At 47.8% G+C, this 25,328-nt stretch overlaps 1 protein-coding gene across 5 annotated transcripts in view; it reads left to right on the forward strand.

Moving 5' to 3' along the window:
• Nucleotides 1-22,791, forward strand: part of WBP1L (WW domain binding protein 1 like) — a 60,837-nt gene extending 38,046 nt beyond the window's left edge. For all 5 annotated transcript variants that reach the window (XM_003994368.6, XM_045040620.1, XM_019813766.3 and 2 more), the window contains exons 2-4: nt 6,877-6,979; nt 17,606-17,767; nt 19,112-22,791. In XM_003994368.6, coding sequence (XP_003994417.1) covers nt 6,877-6,979; nt 17,606-17,767; nt 19,112-19,854 — 1,008 coding nt within the window. In that variant the 3' untranslated portion in view covers nt 19,855-22,791. The remainder of the gene's footprint in view (nt 1-6,876; nt 6,980-17,605; nt 17,768-19,111) is intronic.
• Nucleotides 22,792-25,328: the final 2,537 nt, after the last annotated feature.

The raw sequence follows: 25,328 nt of genomic DNA on the forward strand, positions 1-25,328 counted from the left end.
TAGCTCTGGGAGTTTTTCAGTTCTTTCTTTCTTTCTTTCTTTCTTTCTTTCTTTCTTTCTTTCTTTCTTTCTTTCTTTCTTTCAAAAAATTTTTTTCACATTTATTTTATTTTTGAGACAGAGAGAGACAGAGCACAAATGGGGAATGGACAGAGAGAGAGGGAGACACAGAATCCAAAGCAGGCTCCAGGCTTGGAGTTGTCAGCACAGAGCCTGACATGGGCCTCAAACTCACAGACCGCGAGATCATGACCTGAGCTGAAGTCGGACCCTCAACCAACTGAGCCACCCAGGCACCCCCAGTTCTGTCTTTGAATATCACATCTCCAGAGCACCTGAGTGGCTCAGTTGAGTGTCTGACTCTTGATTTCGGCTCGGGTCATGATCTCATGGTTCGAGGGATTGAATCCTGTAATGGGCTCTGCACTGGCAGTGCAAAACCTGCTTGGGATTCTCTCTCTCCTTCTCGCTCTCTGCCCCTTCCCTTCTCACACGCACATGTGTGTGTATACTCTGTCTCAAAATAAATGAGTAAACGTTAAAAAAAATACATCACACCTCCTCCATTTTCTTAATTTCCTTCTCACGCTTCTTATTCTCATTTTCATTTTTCATGGTATCTTTTAATTGGTATAAACCCTTTGCTGGGTAATTTTCTCAGATTTGTGTTCCAGTTAATTGATTCTCTCTTTAACTTGGTCTGATCTCTGTGCAAACTATTTGTTAAGGTTGTAAATTTCAGTAATGATTTTTCTGTGTTTCCCCCTCCCCTGTCCCCCACCCAAATTGGCTTGGTCACTGTCTGTTTTTTTCTCATGTTTTTCATTGTTTCCTTTTGACTTTAATAATTGGATATATGCTTATATATTATCGCTTCTCTGATCATTCCGTTAAGTTTTTTCAGAGTCTTATTCTACTATTTGGCAGATTTTCCAAGTCTTGTTTGTGATGGCTTCTTTGTGCATAAACTTTTGTATTTTCTGTTGTGAGCTCATCTTCAACAGAGCTTTATTTGTGGGAATCATACTCTGATTAAGGGTAGTTCTCTTCAGAGTTTGTATTTTTTCTCCCAAATGTTACACAGTTATTGCAAGCCTGACCACTTTTTGTGTGAAAGTTTTGCCATGGGGATTTTCAGACCATGTAGTAGTACAATTTAAATCTAAAATTAGCTTATGGAAAGACCTATGGTTACAGATGATCACTTTTCCTCTTAATTCAGAGCTTTCGTATTGTTACTATGTGCCAACAGGCTAATTTTTTCCTAGTCTGCTCTTTTTGAGGGTCCTCACTTAAAAAAAATTTTTTTTTCAACGTTTATTTATTTTTGGGACAGAGAGAGACAGAGCATGAACAGGGGAGGGGCAGAGAGAGAGGGAGACACAGAATCGGAAACAGGCTCCAGGCTCTGAGCCATCAGCCCAGAGCCCGACGCGGGGCTCGTACTCACGGACCGCGAGATCGTGACCTGGCTGAAGTCGGACGCTTAACCGACTGCGCCACCCAGGCGCCCCGAGGGTCCTCACTTTAAATGGGGGCTCACTTTCAATTTCCTGTTTTCAGGTGGGCCCAGGGGGAATAAACAGCCCCCTTTTCCGGGGCAACTGAAAAGGCCTGACCTCATTTGCCACTGGACTTTCTAGTACCCCCCAACATTTTTGGCCCTGGTGGATCTTCCTTGCTTTCTTGCAAGCTCAGCTGTGTAATTAAAAGGATATTGTTATATAGCCAGTACTTCTAGGAGTTTTGGCATTAAAGTTACCTACCCGGCTCTGTCGCCGTGAAAGCAGGATCTCTTCCCCCAGAATCTCTCACTCATGGCTGTAGCTGCAGCATCCAGCACAGCACCTGGCACATGGGGAAGGGCTGTCAATACAGACTTGTTATTTGACTTGTGGAATTGGACGTTTCAATTAGAACTGTTCCTTCTCCCTCTAGGGAAAGCCAGAAGTGGTGCTCCAAATCCATTCATATCCAGCAGCCAAGGTGGTGTTCTGTGTTTTAACACCTGTGAACGATTTCAATTTTCCTGTTTTTTTACTTTTAAATGTTAAAACTTCGGTGCTTTCCTAAGGACACGAAGATGCCGTTGCCAGTTACCAGCAGAGTTTTCCAACCCCATAAATTGGTGAATTAAAACCATCCCTGGGGAACCATTATTGCCCAGTGTCTCTTTATGCTGGCACTTAAAAAGTTCTTATGCTGATTAAATTGACCTTTATAGTGGCTTAGCTGAGAATAGCAACTATAAGAGATGGAAACTGTTGAGGAAAGTGTTGTTAGTCCCACAGTTTCTGCTGCCACAAAAGAGGAGATGATTTTTTGCATATGTGCAAAACATATACTATTCATCCTTTTCCGTTGTAAAAATGTTCTTTCCAGTTCGGTGCCGTTCTTGCTTGCTTCTTCCCGGTGTCTGTGCTTTTTGTTTGCGGTGACCCTTTGTGCCCTGTATCAGAGCCAGTCCCTGTGATATCTGGGCTGAAGACACATACCAGTAACAGACAAAGATGCTAATGGTCATCTCCACAGTCATTCCTGAGATGAGAGGCCTCCAACATAAGGGCACATGTTATTCAGTTTCTTTGTGACAAGTTCTACATTTCTAGCATTTTTTGGTCGGGCAGTTTTGTGCAAATGAAAATATTGCTGGGAAGGAGCTGTCTTTAAAATGTAAATCTGATTTTGTCACTTCTGTGCACAGTCTGGTCCCCACTTACCTAACTTCCCTGCCTACTTCTTTAACCATCTCCTTCTAGTTAAAGGGCTTTGCTTGTACTGCCTCTTTTGCCTAGAATGTTCTTCCCATCCCTCTTCCCTCGGTTACTAACTTTCTAACCATCTTGGTGATCTCAGTTCAAGCTTACCTTCCTCACAGAAGCTGTCTGGACCTTCCCTACTAGCTCCTAGCTCTAATCTTTTGTAAGCTCTCACTATATCATGTATTTTTCTCTTTCTGGTTGCAGTTTAATCTGTGTGATTACTTTATCATCTTTCATTAGACTGCAAGCTCCGTGAAGACAGAGATCATGACCATTTTGGCCATTTGCCCATTGTGTTCCCCACCCTAATTCAGTGCTGGTGCAGGGCAGGTACTCAATGTCGAAGGAAGGAATGAAGATCCTTACTGCACGCTGGGATGAAACACTGCTTTTCAGAAAGTCAGTGTGTGAAAGTACAACCTTTCAAGCAGGAAAGGGAGGAGCCCTGAGCAGGCTGTCCCTCCTCACTGCCAAGTAGAAGATGAAAGATCTGTACCCAAAGTCAAAGAGCTCTACAAGGGCAGGGTCCTTACCTTTTCCTCCAGAGACAAAATGTTGACTTTGTTTGGTTTGGGTCTTTCAGTGGATTTTTTTTAAGCCACTGAAGTATAAGAAGCAACTGGACAAGTATCACCTCAACCAAGGAAACTAAAGGTCAATAGTAAGAGCTCAGGCTCTGGGGTCGGATGAAAGAGGTTTGAACGACTTTCTAGTCGTATGACCTTAGGCGAGTTGCGCAGCCTCTCGTAGCCTCAATTGCCTGATACTACCTACTTCATAGGTTGCTTTCAAGTTGAGATGGAGGAATACGTGTAAGGCATTTAGAACAGTGCCTGGCACATGGCAAGTGCTCAGTATACATTAGCTATATTATTCACCCCAGGTTGCGTAGCCGTTGTTTCATTAAGCAAACCATTATGCACCAAGCGCTGTGTTCATACTGGGAATGGAGGAGGGGGGGATGAGGAGACAGATCTCCTGCCTATAGGGCGAGCACAATTCATTCTTTGATTCACTCCCTGGAGAAAGGGGGTGGGAGGGATATTTACTGCCCACTCTTCAAGACTTGGCCTGAGCAACATAATATGTATATAAAGTGCTTGGAGATGCTTAGAAGCAAGGCAAAGAGGAATCATAAAAGGTGCTGAGAACTTTTCGTATTTGAACCTTATCCATTGCATTCTCTCTAGTTTCTTTTTCCGTTCTTCCTGTGTCTGGAGCAATCCACATTGCCAGTGAACGTCACTCTTCTGAAATCGTTTTGATTGAATGCAAAGTGCTATTTAGATGGGCTTTCCTGCCCAGCAATAATGGTTCACAGACTAATATTGATACTAAGAGGTCAGAGAAGTTAAGTCACTTACCCAAGGTCACATAGTTAATTAATAAGCGCAGTATAAGAGCTGGGCTTCAGACCCAGATCAACCTCTTAACCACTTCTGCCTCGCAGTGGATCTCGAGCCACCTGGAGGTGTTTGAGAGCTCTCCAGGTAATGCACGATTAGTCTCCTCGTACAGGGAAGGCTGGAAGAGTACCAGGCAGCATCCGTGCACTTCTGTTCTTTGCTGTCTCTTTGAATGAGAGGAGACAGATTTTAGCAGCTCTTGGGTTGACTCAAGGCTGCTGTGTGAGGGGATGGAAAGTGGGTAGGCTAATAAAGACTTCGGGTTGAAGGAGACCTGAGAAAGCATCTTTGACTTCTCCTAGGGCTACTGAGTAACTTGTCCAGGTCCTGGTCCTCTGTTGTGAGGACCAAACCCAAGAAACCTAGAAACCCAGGGCTTTCCTTTCGCACCAGCAGGGTTCTGGAGGAGCTTACCTTTGGGACTGACATCTCAACTTACCCGCCTGGTCCTCCATTTCTTCCTTGCTAAAGGCCCATGAGCCCACTTCTTGTCTTCCTTAACTGTCCACCTGCTTTCCTTCATCCTGTAGCAGAAAGTGACAGTTTCCATCACCAGGGCCACCTCAGGCAGCCTGGGAGCTCTATTGCGGGGCAGGGGAAGGAGAACAGGGATTGAGATTTACTGGGTAAAAAGCGTTTGAGGAACCCTGGATTAGATGCTGCTGCTCCAGTTCTGCTCTCCCTGGAAAAGTGGAGGCAGAGCAGGAAAAAAGATCGAGGTCCTGTTTATACCAGGCTTCCTGTGGGGTGGGTGGGTGGGGAAGCCGAGAGAAAAGCTGCCATCAGTGGGTCGTGAAGATTACCACTTGTTTAGATGTCAGACGCGTTCCACTCCGTGCCTCACTTAGGAGCAGTTGACCGTCCAGTGTTCAGAGCCTGGACCTCGTCTGGTGAATTTTCCTGAGGCAGAAGTGTCACTGGATTCTTTCATGTGTCGGAGTGTAGGCAGCACGGCCTGTTTTAGAAACTGCGTGGACACTTTGAACTGTGTGAGCCCGTGCCAGAAGAATGGCATTTCAGGGCCCGGTAAACTTGGGAGAAACTTCTTGACGTCCTTCTGAAAGCAGTGCTTTCCTCTGAAGTCAAGGAGGGTGTGTTCTAGCAAAAGCAGCGAGGGAGCCCAGATCTGCTTTCTCCATGTGCACCAGGCCTCAGAGGAGACTCGTGACCAGACAGCCCCCGTCCAGGTGTTCCATTTTGCTTATGGTGGACGTGGGGAGGCGGGCCTGTTGACAGTGCTGTGAAACCCTCACTGTCAGAACTTACAAATGCCTTTCCCGTGTTTCCTTCTTCCTCCACCCCTTTACACTGTGAGGCTGTGAGGCTCTTAGAGAGCAGGAAACGCCCGAGCGTATGTGGTAGAGCCCTGCACCGAGCCTGGGATCTGGTCTTCAGCTGTGCCCTCTCCCGCATCCTCGCCTGTGACACCAGGCACTTGCATGGTCTCCGCCCGGCCTTAGTCCTGTAGACGGTTGCTGGAGTGCCTTGTTTATACCCCTGGCCAAGAAGACAGTGGAGTGTAAAGTGAGGCCCAGAGAGGAGGAACTGACCGTGTGACTTAAGTTTCCACTGGCAGGCGTCCGCCCGGATGTACACTGTGGGCAGGGTCAGCCTGAGTAGCAGCAAATACAATACTGTGGTTTTAGTTTCTTTGCTGAGCAGAGTTTTTTTCCAACCTCGAGTTTCTTGAGGATGAGGACAATGTCTTATTTATCTTTGTATCCCATGTACCCAACACGGTGCTTGGCACAAAGACAGTGTCCAGTAAGTGGACATGTTACTTCTTTAAAATAAAGAAATGTTGAAAGCCAGATGGAGTACATGACTTATGTGCTCCTGTGTCTCCCCATATGTGTTGGGGGTCCACAGTACATTTGGGGCTGAAGTTCAGGTTGGCTGGTCAGGTGTCTCGTATCTTAGATGTGAAATGTCAAAAAAAACATTTTCACCTCCATCCTCTTCCAGAGCTGTGAATAGAACTTGGCACCCCGCGAGGTGGTTACTCAGCAGTGCCCATTCTGGAGCCGTCCCTGACAAGGCACAGTGTGAATCCTAGGTCCAGTCAAGATTATTAAGAGATCATTTGATAAGCAAAAAATCATCTAGCAAATTGAAATTGGACAAGGTCACCTGAGCAGGTTACCTCTTTTCTTAAGAGCGAAAATTTTAGTGGCAAGTTATTTTAGCTCTCTTTGGAATCACACTGTATTTGACCTTGAACAGTGTGTTGTTTTGAAGGACAGAATGACTGACTAGATGCTAATCCTAGAACATGTACCGCGTTAATTGTTCCAGGAACTTTCACAGAAAAGCTGGTTTTATTTAAAACCTCCTGCTCATTACACGAGAACCATCATCCTTTTACTGGCTGAGTTCAGCCCTGGAATGTGAAGGTGAAGTGTTTCTGTTCGGACATAAGGAAAGTGAGGCATCCGTTTCCTGTCTGAGGAAAACTTCGCTGTTTACCAGTCAGCTTTGTGTGCTGAATCCTCTTCCCCCTTTAATAAACCTTGGTTGTTTTTCGTCAATCTGCTGCTGTTGTGTGGTTCTTTCTAATTTTTTTTTTCCTTTGTGGAATGAACATTGGTATAGACCATCTTGATGGAAGGGGAGCAGACAGCCAGGAAGAGGGTGATGAGAAGAAAAGCGACATTTAAAAACTATAATTTAATATGCCAAAATGTTTTTTCGATTTTTTTTTTCTTTAGGATAAGGAAACCTGTGTGGGTACCAACAATCAAAGCTACATCTGTGACACAGGACACTGCTGTGGACAGTCTCAGTGCTGCAACTACTACTATGAACTCTGGTGTAAGTCTTTGCCCCCTGGGGGATCTGTGGCACTCCAGGGTGCTCCTGGTCATGTCTCTGCTCATTGGGAAATGGTGGACTGGGCCATGTTTCTTACTCTCTTGGAGGAGGTATTGCAAGTAGAAACTGTTGCTGGGTTCTAGATGCGATTCCTCTGTAGAGGACTGGTCCAGTGCCCTTTGGACACCATGGGCTAAAGACTAGAAAATATGGTCAGAGTCTTCTGAAGAGGCCATGGGTATGAGGTCTGCTGCAGGAACTCCTGCCTGGGGTTCTCTCTGACGCCACCTCCAGGGTGTCCTGAGCAGTGGTAACAATACACCCTTCCACGAGCCAGCCCAGACACCCAGGCTTTGCCATCTTTGCGAAGAGAGGTTGCAGCAGCCGACCTGTGAATACCAGGAGAGGCTTTGTGGAGAGCTGTAGTGTTGTTTTCTTATAACAGCCTTAGGGACTTCCAGGATTCCTCATAGTGCATCAAGGAGCTGCCTCTGTTTCTGAGGGTCCCTGTCAAAGGGATCACCTTCTCCTAGGTCCCTGCCCATGGAGCCCTCTCAGGGTGAGGGAGTCTAGAGGTTTAGCCCCTTTGTTTCTTTCCCATTTCTCAAGCTGAAGTGTCTGGAGGCTTGCTTCTCCAGTGTACCTCCCCTGTTAACTCTCAGCTAATTGCCATGTGCAGACAATCCTCTTCTTGCCACTGGTTTGTTTGAGGCCATGAACTTGCACCTTTCAGGCTTGCCCAAGAGTGGCGACATCACCGTGATCTTCAGGGAGCGAGCCAGGTTCGAGGAGTTCACTAACACACTTTGTATTCCAATCTTCTCAAAGCTTGGATGAGACCCTACAGGATGCTGGACAACGAATTGGGAGGACAGGAGAGTCCTTAGGGCAGGGTCCCCAGGTGACCGGCGCTGTACCGGTTCTCACAACTGTCTGTAGAGAGGAGAAACAGTAGACTGTTTCCCCAGACAGTTCTAAGCTCCTGTCACTCCTTCTGTTTGGAAACAAACTGGGCTGGTTTGTCAAACTATGCCTTTGCTGCCAGTGTCACCCTGTCCTTTCTCCCCTTCCTCTGTGTGATCCCCCCACTCCCTCCACATCAGTGATGTGGTCGGAAAGCAGCTACAAGTGCTGTTGTTTAGTATGGAAAGGAAATTAGATTCTTGGCTGGTCAGTCTCTCCCTCTAAATGTAAACGTGTTTTGTAGCCAGTGGGAGTGGTTCCTTCAAACAGGACCTCTCCTCACCCTTATACTTCCCTTTCAAGGACTGAGGACTGGCTTGTCCTTTCTGAGGAATCCCAGGGGTGGTCAAATGCATACTTCCTTCCCAAGGAGACGACAGGGCTCAGGATGTCCCCACCATTCCTCCGTGAATATAAGCGACAGCAAAGGAGGGCCCAGAACTGTTGCTATTTTAGAAGGGGTGGGGCCGAGGGACTTAGTAGAGGACACAAAGTGCCAAGCAGGTGAACAGACTGTGTTTAAATGTTTTAAAATGTAGATAACCACAGGGTTCAAATTCTCCCTCCCACCCCTTGTTAAAACAAAAGTCGAAGCTGGGCTGCCAAAAAGCCACACAACTGCAGTTTGTTTTTCCGGGGCCTGGCCCAGGCAGCATCGGTTGTGGAGAGGCATGGGCTTGCTGATGGCCTCGTCTCAGACTGACAGAGCCTCCTGGGACCTTGGCGGAGCAGGCTCCGTAGCCACCAGAATTGGGTCACTGTCGTCAGGGTCGGCGGGGGGGTGGGGGCGGGCAGCGGGGACAGGGAGACCCAGATGGCAGGGAGGCAGCCTGGGAACCAGGCACCTCATCCCAAGGGCTTAAAGAAAGCCAGAGGAGGAGCTGCTAAGTGGCTGATTATCTCCAGTTATGGTCAGCGGGGGGGGGGGGGGGGGGGGGGGGGGGGGGGGGGAAAGGAGGAGGCTAGAGACCAGAGTCCAGACAGGGAGAAAAGACTCGCCACTATATGAGTTGGTCCACGCTTTCTGAGTTCTGGAGGGATGGAGGTTATAAAAGCAAAACTGTCCTCATCAGTGCCCAAAAGTGACTTCTTAGTCAGGAGATGCCCAGTGAGTATTCTGCCTCCCTCAGAATTCTTTGGTTTTCTTCCTTATCGGGTCCTGGCCTCTGCCTGATGTGTGTATAGAGGGAAGTTGAGTGTTGGAATGAGCCCCTTCAATTCTTACCAAAGCTGCATTTTTGGGGTGCCTGGGTTGCTCGGTTGAACATCCGACTCTTGGTTTTGGCTCAGGCCATGATCCCAGGGTCGTGGGATCGAGCTTCGAGTTGGGCTCTGTGTTAAGTGTGGAGCCTGCTTAAGATTGTCCCCCTTCCCATTCTCCCTCTGCCCCTCTCACCTGCTCGTGCGCTGTCTCTCTCTCTAAAAAAAAAAAAACCACCACCAACAACAAAAAAAAACCCCTGCTTTTTGGTCATTTTGAACCCCTTTCCTTCTGATTGCCTCTAAACTTTGTCCGAAATGCAAAAAGAATGGGCTTTGGGTTATTCTTTTTGTCTCTTTCCTTTGGAAGGAAAAAAAGTCTCAGCCAGGAAATCCTTGGCAGAATTTCTGTCAGACTGAGTACCTCTTTAACCACAGTTGCCTACAGGGAAGGCCTCAGGGAAAAAAGGGAAAAATGCCATTTCCACCAACCCTTTCATCTCTACTGAGCTGAATTTTCCTGTGTGCCGAAGAGTGTCGTGCGTGCACACACACACACACACACGCACACACACGCACATATAGACCTTAGGCTTCATCAGCACCCTTTCTCCCTTTCAGTTGTAACCTAAGTCAGTAGTTATTACTGGGCCTACATCAAATGGGAAGCGAAGGTCCTGTTTTAGCACTAAGGCTATAAGGGCTGGTCATCATCATTATTGCTATCCCATGCATTTTTATGGCACTTGTACTTTAATTCATTATTCAGTCATTTATTCATTCAGTAAACCCTTACTCCAGTGGTTCTCAAAATTTGGCAAGCATCCAAATTTCCTGGAGGGCTTATTAAAACACAGAGCTCTCGGCCCTGCTCCCAGTTTTTTATTCAGTAGATCTGAGGTGGACTTGAGAATTTGTGGTCCTAACAAACTCCTACTTGATGCTCTGACCTCTTCTGTGTTAGAAACTGTGGGGAGTCATACATAATCCTTGCTGTCAACAGGGAATCTCCTAGCAGAGAGAGGAGATAAGACACAGCTCCCCACTAGTAACACTGAGAGTGGAATGTATGTGGCAGGACCACTGTGAATGTTCAGGAGAGTTTGCTTTGGCTAGCCAAGATTCAGGCAGCCTTCGTGGAAGAGGTGGGATTTGAAGTGCACCCTAAAGGGTGGATAGGATTTAAACTCATGAAGAACATAGGGGCCCCTGGGGGGCTTAGTCGGTTAAGCGTCTGACTTCAGCTCAGGTCATGATGTCACAGTTCATGGGTTTGAGCCCTGCATCGGGCTCTGTGCTGACAGCTCAAAGCCTAGAGGCTGTTTCAGATTCTGTGTCTCCATCTCTCTCTCTGCCCCTCCCTCCTCACGCTCTCTCTCTCTCTCTCTCTCTCTCTCTCTCTCTCAAAAATAAAACAAACTTTAAAAAAAAAAATTAAACACATGAACATGAAGAAGGGTACAGTGGCTTTGCAGGCAGAGGAACAGCATAGGCCAGGACCCCATGGGAAAGAACATTGTACGTGTGATGTTGTTCACCCTTCCCTGGGCCTGTGGGGCTTGTCTGGGAAGGAGCAGGAAGTGAGCTAATGTGCACAGAGCTCTGCTACATATGAGGCACCGGTAAGGTCTTCAATCACATCATCTCCTTTCACCCCAAGAGCAACCCTGCTAGGTACGCATATCATCCCCATGTGTCCTGACCCAGGGGCGTTAAGTAACTGTTCATTTGGATGCAGATGACTGGTAGGGTCAGTGTGCCTGACTCCAAAGCCACCCCCTTCCAGAACTATGAGCCAGACTAGAAGGTGATGGGCCCAGGTCGTGGAAGGTCCGGAATGTGCGTGTTTAATTTCCACCTGAGGATGCCCTTCATGGCACAAGTAGAGCAAAGAGGAAAACCGAAGGTGAGAGAGGCCACCAACATGCTCAAGGCTAAAGATCCTGAACCTGGATCTCCCGATTCTCATCCTAGGGCTCTTTCCACTCACCAAGCTACATTGTCCAGGGAGAGGTCAGAGCTGGGAATTTCTGCTCCTGAGATAATTTGAGGGACCTTCACCCGGGTATCAGTTTTCCCTTGTTTGGGCCTTAGTTAGGGAGAGGGGAGTGTTTCTGGGCAGTGGAATCCCTCTGAGGTGACATGAAATTATGTTTAAGACTGCCCCACTTGTTCTCCACCTGTTAAATTTTCCTTTTTAGTTATCTTAAGATGTCCATTGTTGGGCTGCTTCTAAGGAAGGCCCATGGCATTTGCCACCCTTAGCAGGGTGGAGAGTGGGAAGCTGGGGCCTTCTTCTAAGCCCCGATTGGACCCCTGCTCCTAGAGGTCCAGGCTTCTGGACAAAAGTAGGTTCATCAGTAGTACTTGGGCTAGGTTTCCAATGAATGTAGCCAAGAACAGAACCTAGAAGCAGACTTTGGACTTGTTCCACTGTTGCTTTTTTATGGAGTATTTTTTGGGGGGAATAAAAGAGGAATGGAAAGAAAACCCTTCCCATAGGTGGTCATACCTGTAACAAGAATAGTAGTAACAATCTAGAGAACTTATTATATGCCAAGCATGGTTCTGAGGACTCTCCATATATCAACTTGTTTATTCCTCACAGTGACCGGTAAGGTAGAAACTGTTATTCTCCCATTTTACAGGTGAAGGAAGTGAAAACAAAATCACCAAGGTCACAAAGCTAGGAAGTAGTTTTGTGAGCTGTGATTTGAATCCAGGTCACTGCCTCTTCCCTTCTATAACTGCAGTCATGCTTATAGGAAGTTTGTCCAGTCTTTCAGATGAACTTGTAAGTCTTCTGAGGTCTTCTGTTCCCTAATTCAGGCCTTTTCCACAGAGGCAGTGGCAGGAGCTCCTGCTGAGAGCTTTAAGGGGCCAGGGAGGTCACCCACCATCCTATGACGTAGAAGGAGAGCTAATTTACAGTATGCTTTGGCTTCCTAATGAGGAATTTCCTGCCCCGTTGGGGAGTGGTGTTTTCCCAAGTTTATAGTGAACTCTGGGGCACATGACTCAGTTCCTACATTGAACTGTGATTGTTTTTCAAAACTTGTTTTCTGTTTTGCTTAGCATGACAAATGCTCCCCACCATGAGATCACAGCTTTCAAAGTTGTCATTGGGGAATGTAGTCTCTGGGTAGATGTGTGTTTGGAAAGGAGGGCATACTTCTGTCTTTCTCTGTGTGTCTCTTTCATTAGGTTTTTCTTTTGTAAACTTTCTTCCTTGTTTGTGAAATCTAGCAAAAAGATCAAAAGTTTGTACATCTCCGGAGGGACCAGTCTGGATATTCTCCCTTTTAAACTTGGTGGGACATTACTTTGACTCCAGTGACTCCCAAGAGAGTCCATTTTGTGAGGGCCAGACGAGAATGCCTTTTGCCTTCCCACATTAACCCCACCATTGGGACCAGCTCATTAAGGGTCTTTTCTGGACCTGTGCTAACACACCATCTTGCCACTAGTCGCATTCTGCTTCCAAGTTAGATTTCCCTCCGTTTTGACCCACACACATAATCTTGTGTCATACTGTAGTAGAACTGAAGAGGGGTGTCTGGCTGGCTCAGTTGAAAGAGTATGCAACTCTTGATCTTGGGGTGGTGAGTTCAACCTCCATGTTGGGTGTAGAGATTACCTAAATAAATAAAAACTTAAAAAAAAAGAAATGAACAAATTAGAACTCATTTTGAGACTTGTAACATAAATATAACATCACACAACTGGTACCTGGTAGGGAGACTTTTTCTACCTGTTATTCTACATGAAAAGAAGTAGGGTGGTGGAATTTCAATGGACGCATGAGTTGTCTGGTGCTCTCTTAGATATGACTAAGGCAGTTTTGCTAAGGGTGTGTGTTCTAGTTGTCTCATTTCTTCCCCCAGTCTCCTGCCCTGCCTAATTTTTCCTTTAAAAAAAAAAAAATCTGTTTTTCTGTTATACTCCTAGTTTGGTGGATCTCAGTCTTTTTTTCTGGATGAAGGATTCCCTTAAGAATCTGATGAACATTGGGGCACCTGGGTAACTCAGTTGGTTAAGCATCTGGCTCTTGGTTTTGGCTCAGGTTGTGATCTTGGTGGTTCGTGAGATCAAGCCCGGAGTGGGGCTCTGGGCTGACAGCGTGGGGCCTGCTTGGGATTCTCTCTCTCTCCCTCTCCCTGTTGCCCTCTCTCTCTCAAAATAAAAATACATAAGTATTTTTAAAAAAGAAAAACAAAAAACAAAACATTAAAAAATAAAATGTTTTATATAGTCTATAAAATAAGAAATACTGTCCCTGGATCATTTATATTGCAGCATAAAGGTTAAAAGTTGGTTTACCTTTTAGGTAAGAAACTACTGAGAAAAATGCCTTGGGAGGTAAAAACTAGTTGAGTTAGATGCTAATTATCTAATGAGAGAATGTACGTTAAAGGTATACCAAGAAATATAAAGGATTGTGAGACTATGCTGGGCAGGTGAGAGAAATATAGGTAATATGGACAAGTGGTTAGCCCAGAAACTCTTAGACTGGACTCTAAAATGCATTTGGAAACCAGACTCTTCAGCGGAATGCACTATACTTTTTTGTGCCACCAACCCCCAGCCCTGAAAAGGGTCACAGATCCAGATGGCAGGGGCTGAGGATGTTATGGGACAGCATCAGGGAACCACTTCCCTCCCAGAGCTCTTCTCTGGCCTCAGCACCATTTCTGAGGGCTCTTGTGATGGTGTTTATCCAGTCCTCAGTCAACCAGCAGCAGGAGAGAAAAATATAAGTGAAATTAAGCAAAGGTCATTAGCGAGTCTGGGAAAGACCACAAAGGAGACTTCTTGACTTCACCTTATGTGTATGTTCTCTGCTTAGGAATGGGGTTTTTCAGGGTGCCTGGGTGGCTCTGTTGAGTGTCCAACTTCGGCTCAGGTCATGATCGTACGGTTTGTGAGTTTGAGCCCCACATTGGGCTCTGTGCTCATAGCTCAGAGCCTCGAACCTGCTTCAGATTCTGTGTCTCCCTCTCTCTCTGCCCCAACCCACTTGCATCCTGTCTCTATCTCTCTCAAAAATAAATAAACATTAAAAAAAAAATTGGTAGGGGTGCCTGGGTGGCTCAGTTGGTTAAGCGTCCAACTTCAGCTCAGGTCATGATCTCATGGTTAGTGGGTTCCAGCCCCGCATCAGGCTCTGTGCTGACAGCTCAGAGCCTGGAGCCTGCTTCAGATTCTGTGTCTCCCTCTCTCTGCCCCTCCCCAGCTCATGCTCTGTCTTTCTCTGTCTCTCTCTGTCTCTAAAAAATAAATAAACGTTTAAAAAAAAAGAAAAAGAAATGGGGTTTTTCTGTTTGCTGATGGGATAAAGGGAAAAAATCCTCAGCCCATTGTCCTCCGCCTGTTCTCTGGTTGGGAAGCCTCAGGAGAAGGTTCCATTGAACACTGACATGTGCTGAAAGCAATTAGGTGTCATACATACAATGGTGTTGCCCGCCTGCCAGGGCCAGGCTGCTGTACCACTGTCCCGTTTCACTGTGGTGGCTTTGTGAGAAGATTCAGCAGGGACACCCCTGGGGGACAGAAAAAGCCATTGCCAGAAGCCACACCCTAAATGTCAGTGCAATCTTTTGGAATATTGTATTCTGGTACAAATGGGGAATAAAAGCAGGTTTATTCACATACAAATTTGTTTGGGGGAAAGGGGGGCTTTTTTTTTTTTTTTTTTTTTTTAAGTAAGCTCTGTATCCAGCACGGGGCTCAAACGCACAACCCTGAGATCACACAGTCTACCGAATAAGCCAGCCAGGAATCCCAGGGCTTTTTTTTAGAATTTATTTTAAGTTATTTTTATTCTTAAAAAATTTTTTTCTTAGATGTTTATTTATTTTTGAGAGAGAGAGAGACAGAGCATGAGTGGTGGAGGGGTAGAGAGAGAGAGAGAGAGACACAGAATCCGAAGCAGGGTCCAGGTTCTGAGCTGTCAGCACAGAGCCTGATGTGGGGTCTGGAACTCACAAACCGTGAGATCATAACCTGAGCTGAAGTCAGACACTTAACCGACTGAACCACCCAGGCGCACCCCCCCCCCCACCGCCCCACCTTTTTTTTCTTAATAATCTTAACTCATTCTGGTAAGAGATTCATGTGAAAATGCTTAAGTTCTAAACACAAATTTATCATCACAAAGCAGGTAATCAAAAATACAGGTAGCATTTGTAATAGAAAAAATTGAAATTAATCAGGTGTAGAGAACAAATGAACAGTAATCTGTTCTTAGTAACAACTCACCTTACAATTGTTCCTCAGATAAATTTTTTATTGAGAACTATATATATCCTTTTTATTTTTAAGAACTACATGTTCACCTTAGAGAAATTTGAAATGCAGATAAGCAAAAAACAGGAGATCTAATACCAGAAAATATACTGTCCTGTCATCCAGGTCAAAGGTGGCTTTGCTTTTTTTTTTAATGTTTATTCATTTATTATTATTGTTTTTTAATTTTTTTTAACGTTTATTTATTTTTGAGACAGAGAGAGACAGAGCATGAACGGGGGAGGGTCAGAGAGAGAGGGAGACACAGAATCTGAAACAGGCTCCAGGCTCTGAGCGGTCGGCACAGAGCCCGACGCGGGGCTTGAACCCACGGACCACGAGATCATGACCTGAGCCGAAGTCGGACACTTAACCGACTGAGCCACCCAGGCGCCCCTATTTATTTATTTTTTGAGAGAGGGAGAGAGAGAATACCAAGCAGGCTCTGTGCTGAACATCACAGAGGGGCTCAAATTCACAAACCATGAGATCGTGACCTGAGCTGAAATCAAGGGTTGTATGCCTAACTGACTGAGCCACCCAGGTGCCCCAGGATCATATTTCATGCTGTTTTGTATTTTGCTTTTCTCTCTCTTTTTTTTTTAATGTTTATTTGTTTATTTTGAGAGAGAGCACCCACGCGTACAAGTGGGGGAGGAACAGAGAGAGAATGAGGGAGAGAATCCCATGCAGGCTCTGCACTGCCAGCACAGATCCTGCTGTGGGACTCAAACCCACAAACTGAGATCATGACCAGAGCTGAAATCAAGAGGCGCTTAACCGACTGAGCCACCCAGGTGCCCTGGTTTTTTCACTTAATGTCAGAAACATCTCTATATGTCAAAAGTACGATTCGATGAATATTTTTAAATGATTTATGTCATTTCATTGTGTGAATACATTACCAGAAGAACTTAAAAACCTATCTAGAAATTTATTATTATTATTTTTTAAGTAATTTCTCCTCCGAATGTGAGGCTTGAATTCACGACCCAAAAGAGGTCTATGCTCCACTTACTGAACCAGCCAGGCATCTTCCCCTCTTAATTTTTTAAAGAAAGGACAGCAAAAATATAAAATTGGTCACAGACATTTTTAAGTTTAATTTACTTTGTTTCCAGGTTTATAATTTTAAGGGCAAAATTGAAATTTCTCCTAATCCTACCACTTAAAAATAAGTCACTATTTTTGTGTTTTTCCTTCCAGTCTCTTCCCCTCCGTGTGTGTGTGTGTGTGTGTGTGTGTGTGTGTGTGTGTGTGTGTATTTTTTTTTTTTTTTAACAAAATTGCTCAAGGATTTTCTGCATACATTTGAAGATTGGAGAGGGGTCTTATATTGGGGTTTGCAAAGATTCTCTGAGTCTGACCCAACAGAACACAGTGGGAAACAAGAAGAAATAATCGTCCTGGAGAAGGGGAGGCTGCTAATGGCCCTGAGCCTAATGTAATCACAGGCCAAAGGGAGGTGGGGGTGTTATTTGCAAGTGTAGGGGATGGAATTGTACTGGATTATATCAAGAGCAGAGGAAGTCATTTACACTCTCTAGGGAAGAGATGGACCTGAGGCGATTAGAATTTTTCCAAGTATAACTTTAGTGACTTGTATTACACCAGTGTGCGTGGAAGAGAAAAAGCCCGTGATCTTTTTGGTGATATCAAGAGAATCCTAAGAATTCTCTTATCAGGCAGCCCTTCCAAGGCCCTTTGCAGTTGCTAATCCACTGGGATTTTGAGGGGCTCTTTGCTTTTGGTGAGTAGTCTCATATAGCAGCAGGAAGTGAGGCTGTGGACTGGCCGTACGGTACTGAGCAGGGCTTGGAGGTGGGGGTGGGAGATGCGTAATAAGAAGGGCCGAAGCATTTGTGTCCGGGACAAAAAGTGGAGGAGTGTGCTGTCCTAAAAGGTGAGCGTATTTCATGCCCACCAAACCTAACACGTAGGCCCAGCGGTGCCAGACAGGTGCCTGTCACCCTCTCCCACCCCATCTTTCACTCTGGCACAAGCACGTGTGAAAATTGAACACAGGTTCCAAATACGAATTCACTCGGTGAGGCCCGACAGTGCCAGCCTCGACCAGGTGGGCACTGTCTGGGGACCCCCCCCCCCACTCAGAAAGCTGCCCCTCTGGCTGCTGTTCACGCGCTGCGTGTGCCTCTCTGCCTTCCTCCCTGCCCCCAGGGTTCTGGCTGGTGTGGACCATCATCATCATCCTGAGCTGCTGCTGTGTGTGCCACCACCGCCGAGCCAAGCATCGCCTTCAGGCCCAGCAGCGGCAGCATGAAATCAACCTGATCGCCTACCGAGAGGCCCACAATTACTCAGCGCTGCCATTTTATTTCAGTACGTACACGAAAAGCCGCCAACCCCCCACCCCCCACCCCAGGGAGGGCACACAGACTGTGGGCCCCAGTGGGCCCTCTTACCCAGCACAGCACAGAGTCTTGCAGCTGTGGGAATGAGGGGCACTCCCCTTCGGCACAGAGGAGCATGTGAAGCCGCTGGTCCGGTCCAAATTCACACCGGCCAGGTTCTGACCAGGTTTTGGATCCTTTAGCAAATTATTTTTTTAAGGCAGATGGTCAGAGGATGTATGATGTGAGTAAATCAAGTTTTAGATTCCTGTGGCCTGAAATCCTTCCATTTTGCTAACTGCCCTGTGATATGCCTGAGCCAAGGCTGCCATAAAAGAGGCAGATGGTGGCCGGGGGGGGGGGGGGGGGGGGGTTGTGGTGGTGACACTGGGACTTCCTGAGAACCAAGAAACGTGGTGACTCACTGAAGGACACTCACGTGACTTCCCCAGGGGGAGGTTCTTCACACATGACCTCTCAAAGGGTCATTGGAGGCCCAGCTTGTCCAGAGCCATTCTGCAGTGTGTTCTATAAAAGAAAGTGGCCACAGGTGTGGAATTACACATCCGGAAGCATTAAGTGCTTAGCACAGTGCCCGGCATATAGTAAGTGCTCAGTAAATGCTAGCAGTTATTGTTATAACCAGACCATCTGTGCCTTGAGACATTCAGCACATTCGAAAGATAATAAGCCTTGGTTGGCAGGACCCTCCTCCTTCGCTGGTAACCCACCCGCTCCTGATCTGAGTCAGGATGAGGCTTGGTTTGTCTCTCTAGACCACCTCCAGCCACACTAGATTGAGGGACAACACAGATTTCTACCTTCCCAGAAAAAAGGGCCCTTTACATCATATGCATCTGGAAGGGTGGTGGGGTGGGGAGGGGGGAAAAAACGTTGTCAGGAAGTCTTAAATTAGGGTCCCTGACCCTGAGGCCTTATGGGACGTAGATGGAGGACACAGTCTGAACAAGAAACATGAGACTTGGGGGCATGTGGAAACAGATCCGTTCCTGGCAGGAACGATCTCTTGGCCATCCACCACACTTGCCTAACCCTCTGCCTTAACTGCAGACAGGCAGAAGTCTTGCCTATGAAGCAGCTTTAGGGGCTCTCAGATTTCAAGAAGCTAGATTAGGTCACTCCCAGTCTGTCCCTCCTCCTCTGCACAGTTGTCCCATCCCCCTGCCCTGCCCACAAGCAGGAGCTGTAGCTGTCACTTCACGGGTATGGGGGGTGGGGATGGGGAAGAGGCATATGTTTAGTGCAAGCTTTGCAGTCTGTCCTACAACAATTGCCAGTGCGGTAATTTCTCCTCCCTGCCTCCCCATTTTAGGGTTTTTGCCAAACTATTTACTACCTCCTTATGAGGAAGTGGTGAACCGACCTCCGACTCCTCCCCCACCGTACAGTGCCTTCCAGCTACAGCAGCAGCAGCAGCTGCCTGCGCCGTGTGGCCCCACAGGCGGCAGCCCCCCGGGCGCCGATCCCACCAGGGGCCCCCAGGGGGCGCAGAGCAGCCCCTTGTCGGGGCCCAGCAGAAGCAGCACGAGACCCCCGAGCATCGCTGACCCTGAGCCCTCCGACGTGCCAGCCAGCACAGCAGCCACCAAAGCCCCTGGGATGGAGCCCAGTGGCTCTGTGGCCGGCCTGGGGGAGCTGGACCCTGGGGCCTTCCTGGACAAAGATTCCGACTGTAAGGAGGAGCTGCTGAGAGATCACAGCTCCGAGCAAGGCAGCGCCCTCCCCGATAGCAAAGACAAGACTCCCGGCCGGCATCGCCGCTTCACGGGTGACTCGGGCATCGAGGTGTGTGTGTGCAACCGGGGCCACCATGACGATGACCTCAAAGAGTTCAACACGCTCATTGATGACGCTCTGGATGGGCCCCTGGACTTCTGTGACAGCTGCCACGTGCGGCCCCCCGGCGACGAGGAGGAAGGGCTCTGCCAGCCCTCCGAGGAGCAGGCCCGAGAGCCCGGGCACCCCCACCTGCCACGGCCGCCCGCGTGCCTGCTGCTGAACACCATCAATGAGCAGGACTCCCCAAACTCGCAGAGCAGCAGCTCCCCCAGCTAGAGCAGGCCCTGTCTGTGGCCTGAGAACTTGGCACAGCAACCAGGGTAGGGGGGAGCATCATGACAGAAGCATTAAGTGACTTTCAGAAAAAGTGGTACAGCCACTTCCGTTCTTTGCCCCCTGCCCCTCGCTCCTGCATTTTCCTACGTCTCCAGCTGCAGCTGGGGGTGTGGATGCCTCTCTGCCCACAGGAGCACAGCGTTGTGGAGGGCTGAGAGGTTGGTTCGTTCTGTGACTCATTCCTCATATCCCACCCTGTCCCCCCTTTTCTCTTTTCAAGTCATATCTCAGTACCTGCTTGGGTCAGAGAGATGTGTGTTTCAGAAGCCCCAAGGAGGGGGCTGAGACTGTGCCCTGAGGTGACTTTGGTGGTGGAGTGGATTTATGCTCTGGTGTTCATTTAAGAGAACTTTGCTGTGTCTCAGCCTGGGAGAGGTGGCAGGTCTCAGCCCTGGGTGAATAAGGAAGGCCGCAGAGGCCCAGGGATTGTCACCCCTCGCTGCCAATGTCTGCAGAGCCAGAACTGGGCTCGTCCTGGGGGAAGAGGAGAGCTGATAGGCAGTTGTGTGGTAGGTTGGTGGGGGGCTTGCTGCTCTCAGATTCCAGGTGATCAGGTCAATGTACCACTGGGCATCCTTGAGGGGCCCTTCCCAGCAGGTTTTGGCTGGCCACAAGACTGGTTCAGTGTGGAACATCACATCACCTTCTTTTTGGTTTCTCTTTAAACAACAACAGAGCTGAAAACAAGAACTTTATCAGTGGGGGCAGGCCAGAAAAGGGAACTCTGTGGCTCTATCCCAAGTTGACCTTTAAAGAGCCTGGCTGCCTTTGAGCCAGGAGGAGATGCTTCCTGGGCAGGCTTGGGGCTATCTTGAACTTCTGTGGAACCGCAGGAGGCCCTAAGCCGTGGCAGTGGATCTGGGTGCAACTCTCCGCATCTCTGTCCTTTGCTCTGTGCCTACGGGTGACCAGGGTCCTCCCCCACCCAAACACACAGTCCGCAGGCCTTCATGTCTCGCTGTTCTCTATGAACAAATGAGGAGGCTGTGGGTCCTCAGAAAGAGTGGTCCCATAGCCTGGCTTTTACACAGTATTTTCTCTTGATTCTGAATACGTTCTTCTGGGGTTTTTTTTGTTTTTGTTTTTTTTAAACTGACCACTCGGAAAAAAGAAATGCCTTGGTTATCTGTGGTTTTCATGCCCTTTCCCAGTCCTTCCCCAGCCCCCTTTTTGAGTGGGGTAGCTATTTTTGTAGCCTATGTAAAGAGCCTAAGTGGCCCCGGTAGGAGGGTGAAGGCAGTGGTCCAGAAGGCCTGCAGGATCCTTATTACTGTAGTTGAGCTTTGATAGGAATAACCTGAATGGAGAAAGCAAACAGCTAAAACTAACATTCCCTGTCCAGTGCTGTTCATATGAAGAGTTTGGTTCTTTCCCCCTCTCTCGAACGATGATATTCACATTAGGCATTGACATTGCAGTAAGAAAGGAAATATATATATATATATATATATATATATATTTGTACAAAAATAGACAAACCCAAGGCTGTGAGGTGAACGAGTGTCTGCGTTTGGAGTCCACAAAACCAAAATCCATGTTGAACAAAGTGAAGTCTGTGTACAATGACTTTTTGGATAACCTTTGTGTGTCTGTCCATTGTGTGTGAGCCCCCAGCCCTGTTTTCCTGTGAATATACTTTGAATGGCAGCCATTGTGCTCACGTCGACCACACGTTCGGAGCAGAAATGGCGCTCTCAAGGTAATTTATTTTACACATTTACTGTTTACTGAACAAACGTCTGACTGTGTACTCGGGTGTATCCAGCAGCATTGTCAATGGCAGGCCTCCCCCCACCCCCCCAGCCCCGCGTCTGCCAGAGACAACTGTGCTCAAAGTAGAGGCTTTCCTCTACCCATCACTGCAATTTGCACATCGCTCCGTGGACACTCGGAGGCCTGTGTTCTGTTCCCTGTAAATGGAAACGTGCTCTGAACCTGTCTGCCCCCCTTGGCGCCTCCTGGCCCTAGGTGTCAGCCCCCAGGGGGTGTTCAAAACCACTCGGCACAGAAGGCGAAGGCGGAACTTCAGACAGAAGCTTGATTGGATCTTCAGTGACAAGCTTGGACTAGCTGTGGCCCAGACGTCAGCCCTGTGCCTGGAATTGCCAGGAGAGTTTGGGAGACACCACAGAGCCAAAGGGCTTACCTCTCTCTGCCGAGGTCCAGTGTCGTGCAAGCAAGCCCGTGTGTGGCAGGAGTGGGTGGGAGTGTGTCTGCAGCCCTCAGATGCCTTTCCTTCCACCGTTGTTGTTGTTGTTGTTGTTGTTGTTGTTGTTTTTTAAATAAAATCCCAAACAACTCACTGAAGGATTCACCAGAATGAATCCTTCTTCAGTTAACTGATCAAATGGATGAAGCCTGGCCCTCTCAAGTTTCCTTCCCCAGTTGGGAGTGGGGAACTGGCCTGCGTGTTAACTGTTGGGGTCACTGCAGCGTCCTGCCCTAAAGGCATGAGAAGAAGAAAATGGAGCTGCCGGAGCCGGGCTTGATTCCAGGGGTCACAGTCCGGCCCCTGCCAAGGTGGGGGGGGGAGGCTCCCCTGCCAGGAGAGAGGTGGAAATAGGGAGCTGAAGGACTAGTCAGGGGGCCAGGGAGATTTGACTGAATCTGGTTTTCCAGGTGAACAAGAAGGAAGGGGTTGGTCTGGTCGAGGGTTTGGTGCTACAGTCAGAAGATTTGCAAATGCTAACACATTCCTGTGTGAGGCACATCACCATTTGTCAGTTCTTGTGAATATGTGTATTTTAAGCAATAAGATTCAGCTGGTCAGACTTTTCTGGGCAGTCTCGGTGACGCATTTCCTGTGCTGTGATTGTTCTGAAGACAGAGTGGCTCTAACCACTGTGAGAAGCCCAAATAAAATCGATCCCAAAAACACGACTGTTCTTTATTTTCTTGCAGCACTTTGGGTTTTTGTTGTTGTTGTTGTTCCCCTTCCTCATACTTCAAGGCTCATCCTGCAAGATTCCTAGCTGCATTTTTCCCTGGTCCACACAGGGACCAAGAGAAGTCACGGAGTGGTTGAGGACAGGCCCCTGGCCCGAGCAGAGACCACGGGACCGAGGGCAGGCTGGGTAATGCTTCTGCTGAGGCCACACTTTGTCCTAAGGAGTTTTCCCTAAACCCTCTCTCTGCCAAGGGTATGTTTCTGATGTTTGGAATACTTTGTAAAGTTCCACAAGCAGGTTAGAATCAGACACAAAAAAAAGCAGAAACAAGTTTTCTCACATACCCGGAAGCTGAAATGACATTTGAAAGAAGGCAAGCACTCCGTGAGATCTTTTAATGATGTGATAGGGGGATGTCTGGTAGGCTCAGCCGGTGGAGCGTGACTCTTGATCTCAGGTTGGTGAGTTCGAACCCCGCATTGGATATAGAGATCACTTAAAAATAATAAAAATCTTGGGGGCACCTGGGTGGCTCAGTCGGTTGAGCGTCCGACTTCAGCTCAGGTTATGATTGTGCTGTGCTGTTCGTGGGTGTGAGCCACGTTTGACCTCTGTGCTGACAGCTCAGAGCCTGGAACCTGCTTCAGATTCTGTGTCTCCTGCTCTCTCAGCCCCACCCCCACTCATGCTCTGTCTCTCTCTGTCTCTCTCAAAAATAAATAAACCATTAAAAAAATTGTTTTAAATCTTGAGGAAAAAGGTGATACGATAGAAATGTGGACAGGCCCTGGAATTTGATACACAAAGCATGTATTACTGAGTCTCCCACTTTGTGCCCAACACTGTGCTGGATGTGGAGGAGAATGCAAAAGAAATACATAAGACAAAACCTCTGCCCTCTCGAAGTTAAGTTCCAGTCAGGAAGATAAAACACCCGTGTAAAATAGTTAACAACAGGAGGTAGACTGAGATGAAGTCAACAGTACAGATTGAGGAAATCTTGAGGAATCGTGGGGGCTTGTTTGAAGTCGCCTACCAGGCAGGGACTTAAGAACTGATTTCTAGGCCATGGGAGAGCCACTGGTGTACCAGCGTCTGCCATCCTGGGCCAGTGATCCTTTCCTAAGAAAAGAATCACTTGTCATTTTCACTTGTCATTTTACCTCCTCCTTAGGACTATCCACCTAGAACTTAGAGTCACATGTAAGGAAGTCCCTGCCTTAAGGGAAGGGCCAGGCTTCTGTCTCTGCCCAGGGAGGGGAACGCTACCGCCCAGCAGAACTTCTCCTTGCGTGGCCCGTAGGTGGGCGAAGCAATATGATGTGCATCTTGGAACCCTCCTGGAGGGAGTTCCTGCCTCCCCAAGTGGAATGCTCCCTAACGGGCCCGCAGAGGATGCTGACAGCATTTGTCTTCCCCAGCCCCTGGGTTTACCTGCAGTTAGCACTATTGTCTAAGAGTCCAGTAGAAGCTAGACAGGCCCCCGTGCCCATCTTTGACCCTGGGCCAGAGGTCGCTATTCTGGCCCCTCAGTGACTCTAGTGGGATGGTTGCTGCCTAGTTCCTTTTAAACTGTTGGGCTCCTCCAAGTAAGCCCAGGGGAGCCATATTAGCATCTAGAGACAGTTCTGTTCTAGAAAGGATGGGGGGAGGACATCATTCCTGCCTTCATTAAACTAATGTCTGAGTGGCAAAAGAGGAGTACCACTCTCACGGGCTGCGTGCTGGAGGCTGTGCATGAACCCTTGATACCTAGGTCCGTGGAGGCCCCCTCACTGCACCCCGGGGTTCCTGGGCCACTGAGTTCCTCATTTCTCTAATGGGGTATAGCGTCGTCTGTCTCTATTGCCCCAGGTGACCAAGTTCAGGTGGAGACAATACCAATTCTCTGAAGCACGAAACAGAGGAGCTTTGATGAACAGGAATTTCAAGAAACTCCCTGTTCTCCAGTTTCCTCTGTTTTCAGCCAGGGAGGAAAAGCAGGGTTTGACCCAGGAGAAGTGGGGAGTGGGTTTGACTGTTGCCCGAACCTCCTGGAAACCTGCTTCTGCCTGAACCTAGTGGTAAGGACAGTGGGTCCTAGGAGGTGTTTGGGTTGGGGTTCCCAGCCTGGCACTTACCATGTGCTGGGCATCGGGAATGCAAATATGCCTTAGACCAGGCTCCTGATCTTCAGAAGAGCTAAGGATCCCAAGGGGGAGAAAAGGCACGTAAACAGTTTTGGTAGCACATGGTAAGTACCATGAAGCATGTGTGCACAGCATGCTTTGGAAGAGAATGTCACCCACCTGGGGGTATAGGGTGGCCTACCTGGAGCAGGGACCACTAAACTGAGTTTGCCAGGTAAAGAATGGTGTGAAGAGAATCCTAGGTAAATGTTTGTTTTGCAGATTTTTGAATGCCTACTATGTGCCAGGTGCCGAAAAGCACACAAAAGCATGGGAGGCCGAAATGTCTAAAGCTGCTAGCAATTTAATCTCTGTAGATAAGTGCATTCTGGGAAGTGACAGGAGATGAATCTGGAGA

Source organism: Felis catus, chromosome D2 (genome assembly GCF_018350175.1).
Source record: "Felis catus isolate Fca126 chromosome D2, F.catus_Fca126_mat1.0, whole genome shotgun sequence".
In the NCBI taxonomy this organism is placed as follows: domain Eukaryota; kingdom Metazoa; phylum Chordata; class Mammalia; order Carnivora; family Felidae; genus Felis; species Felis catus.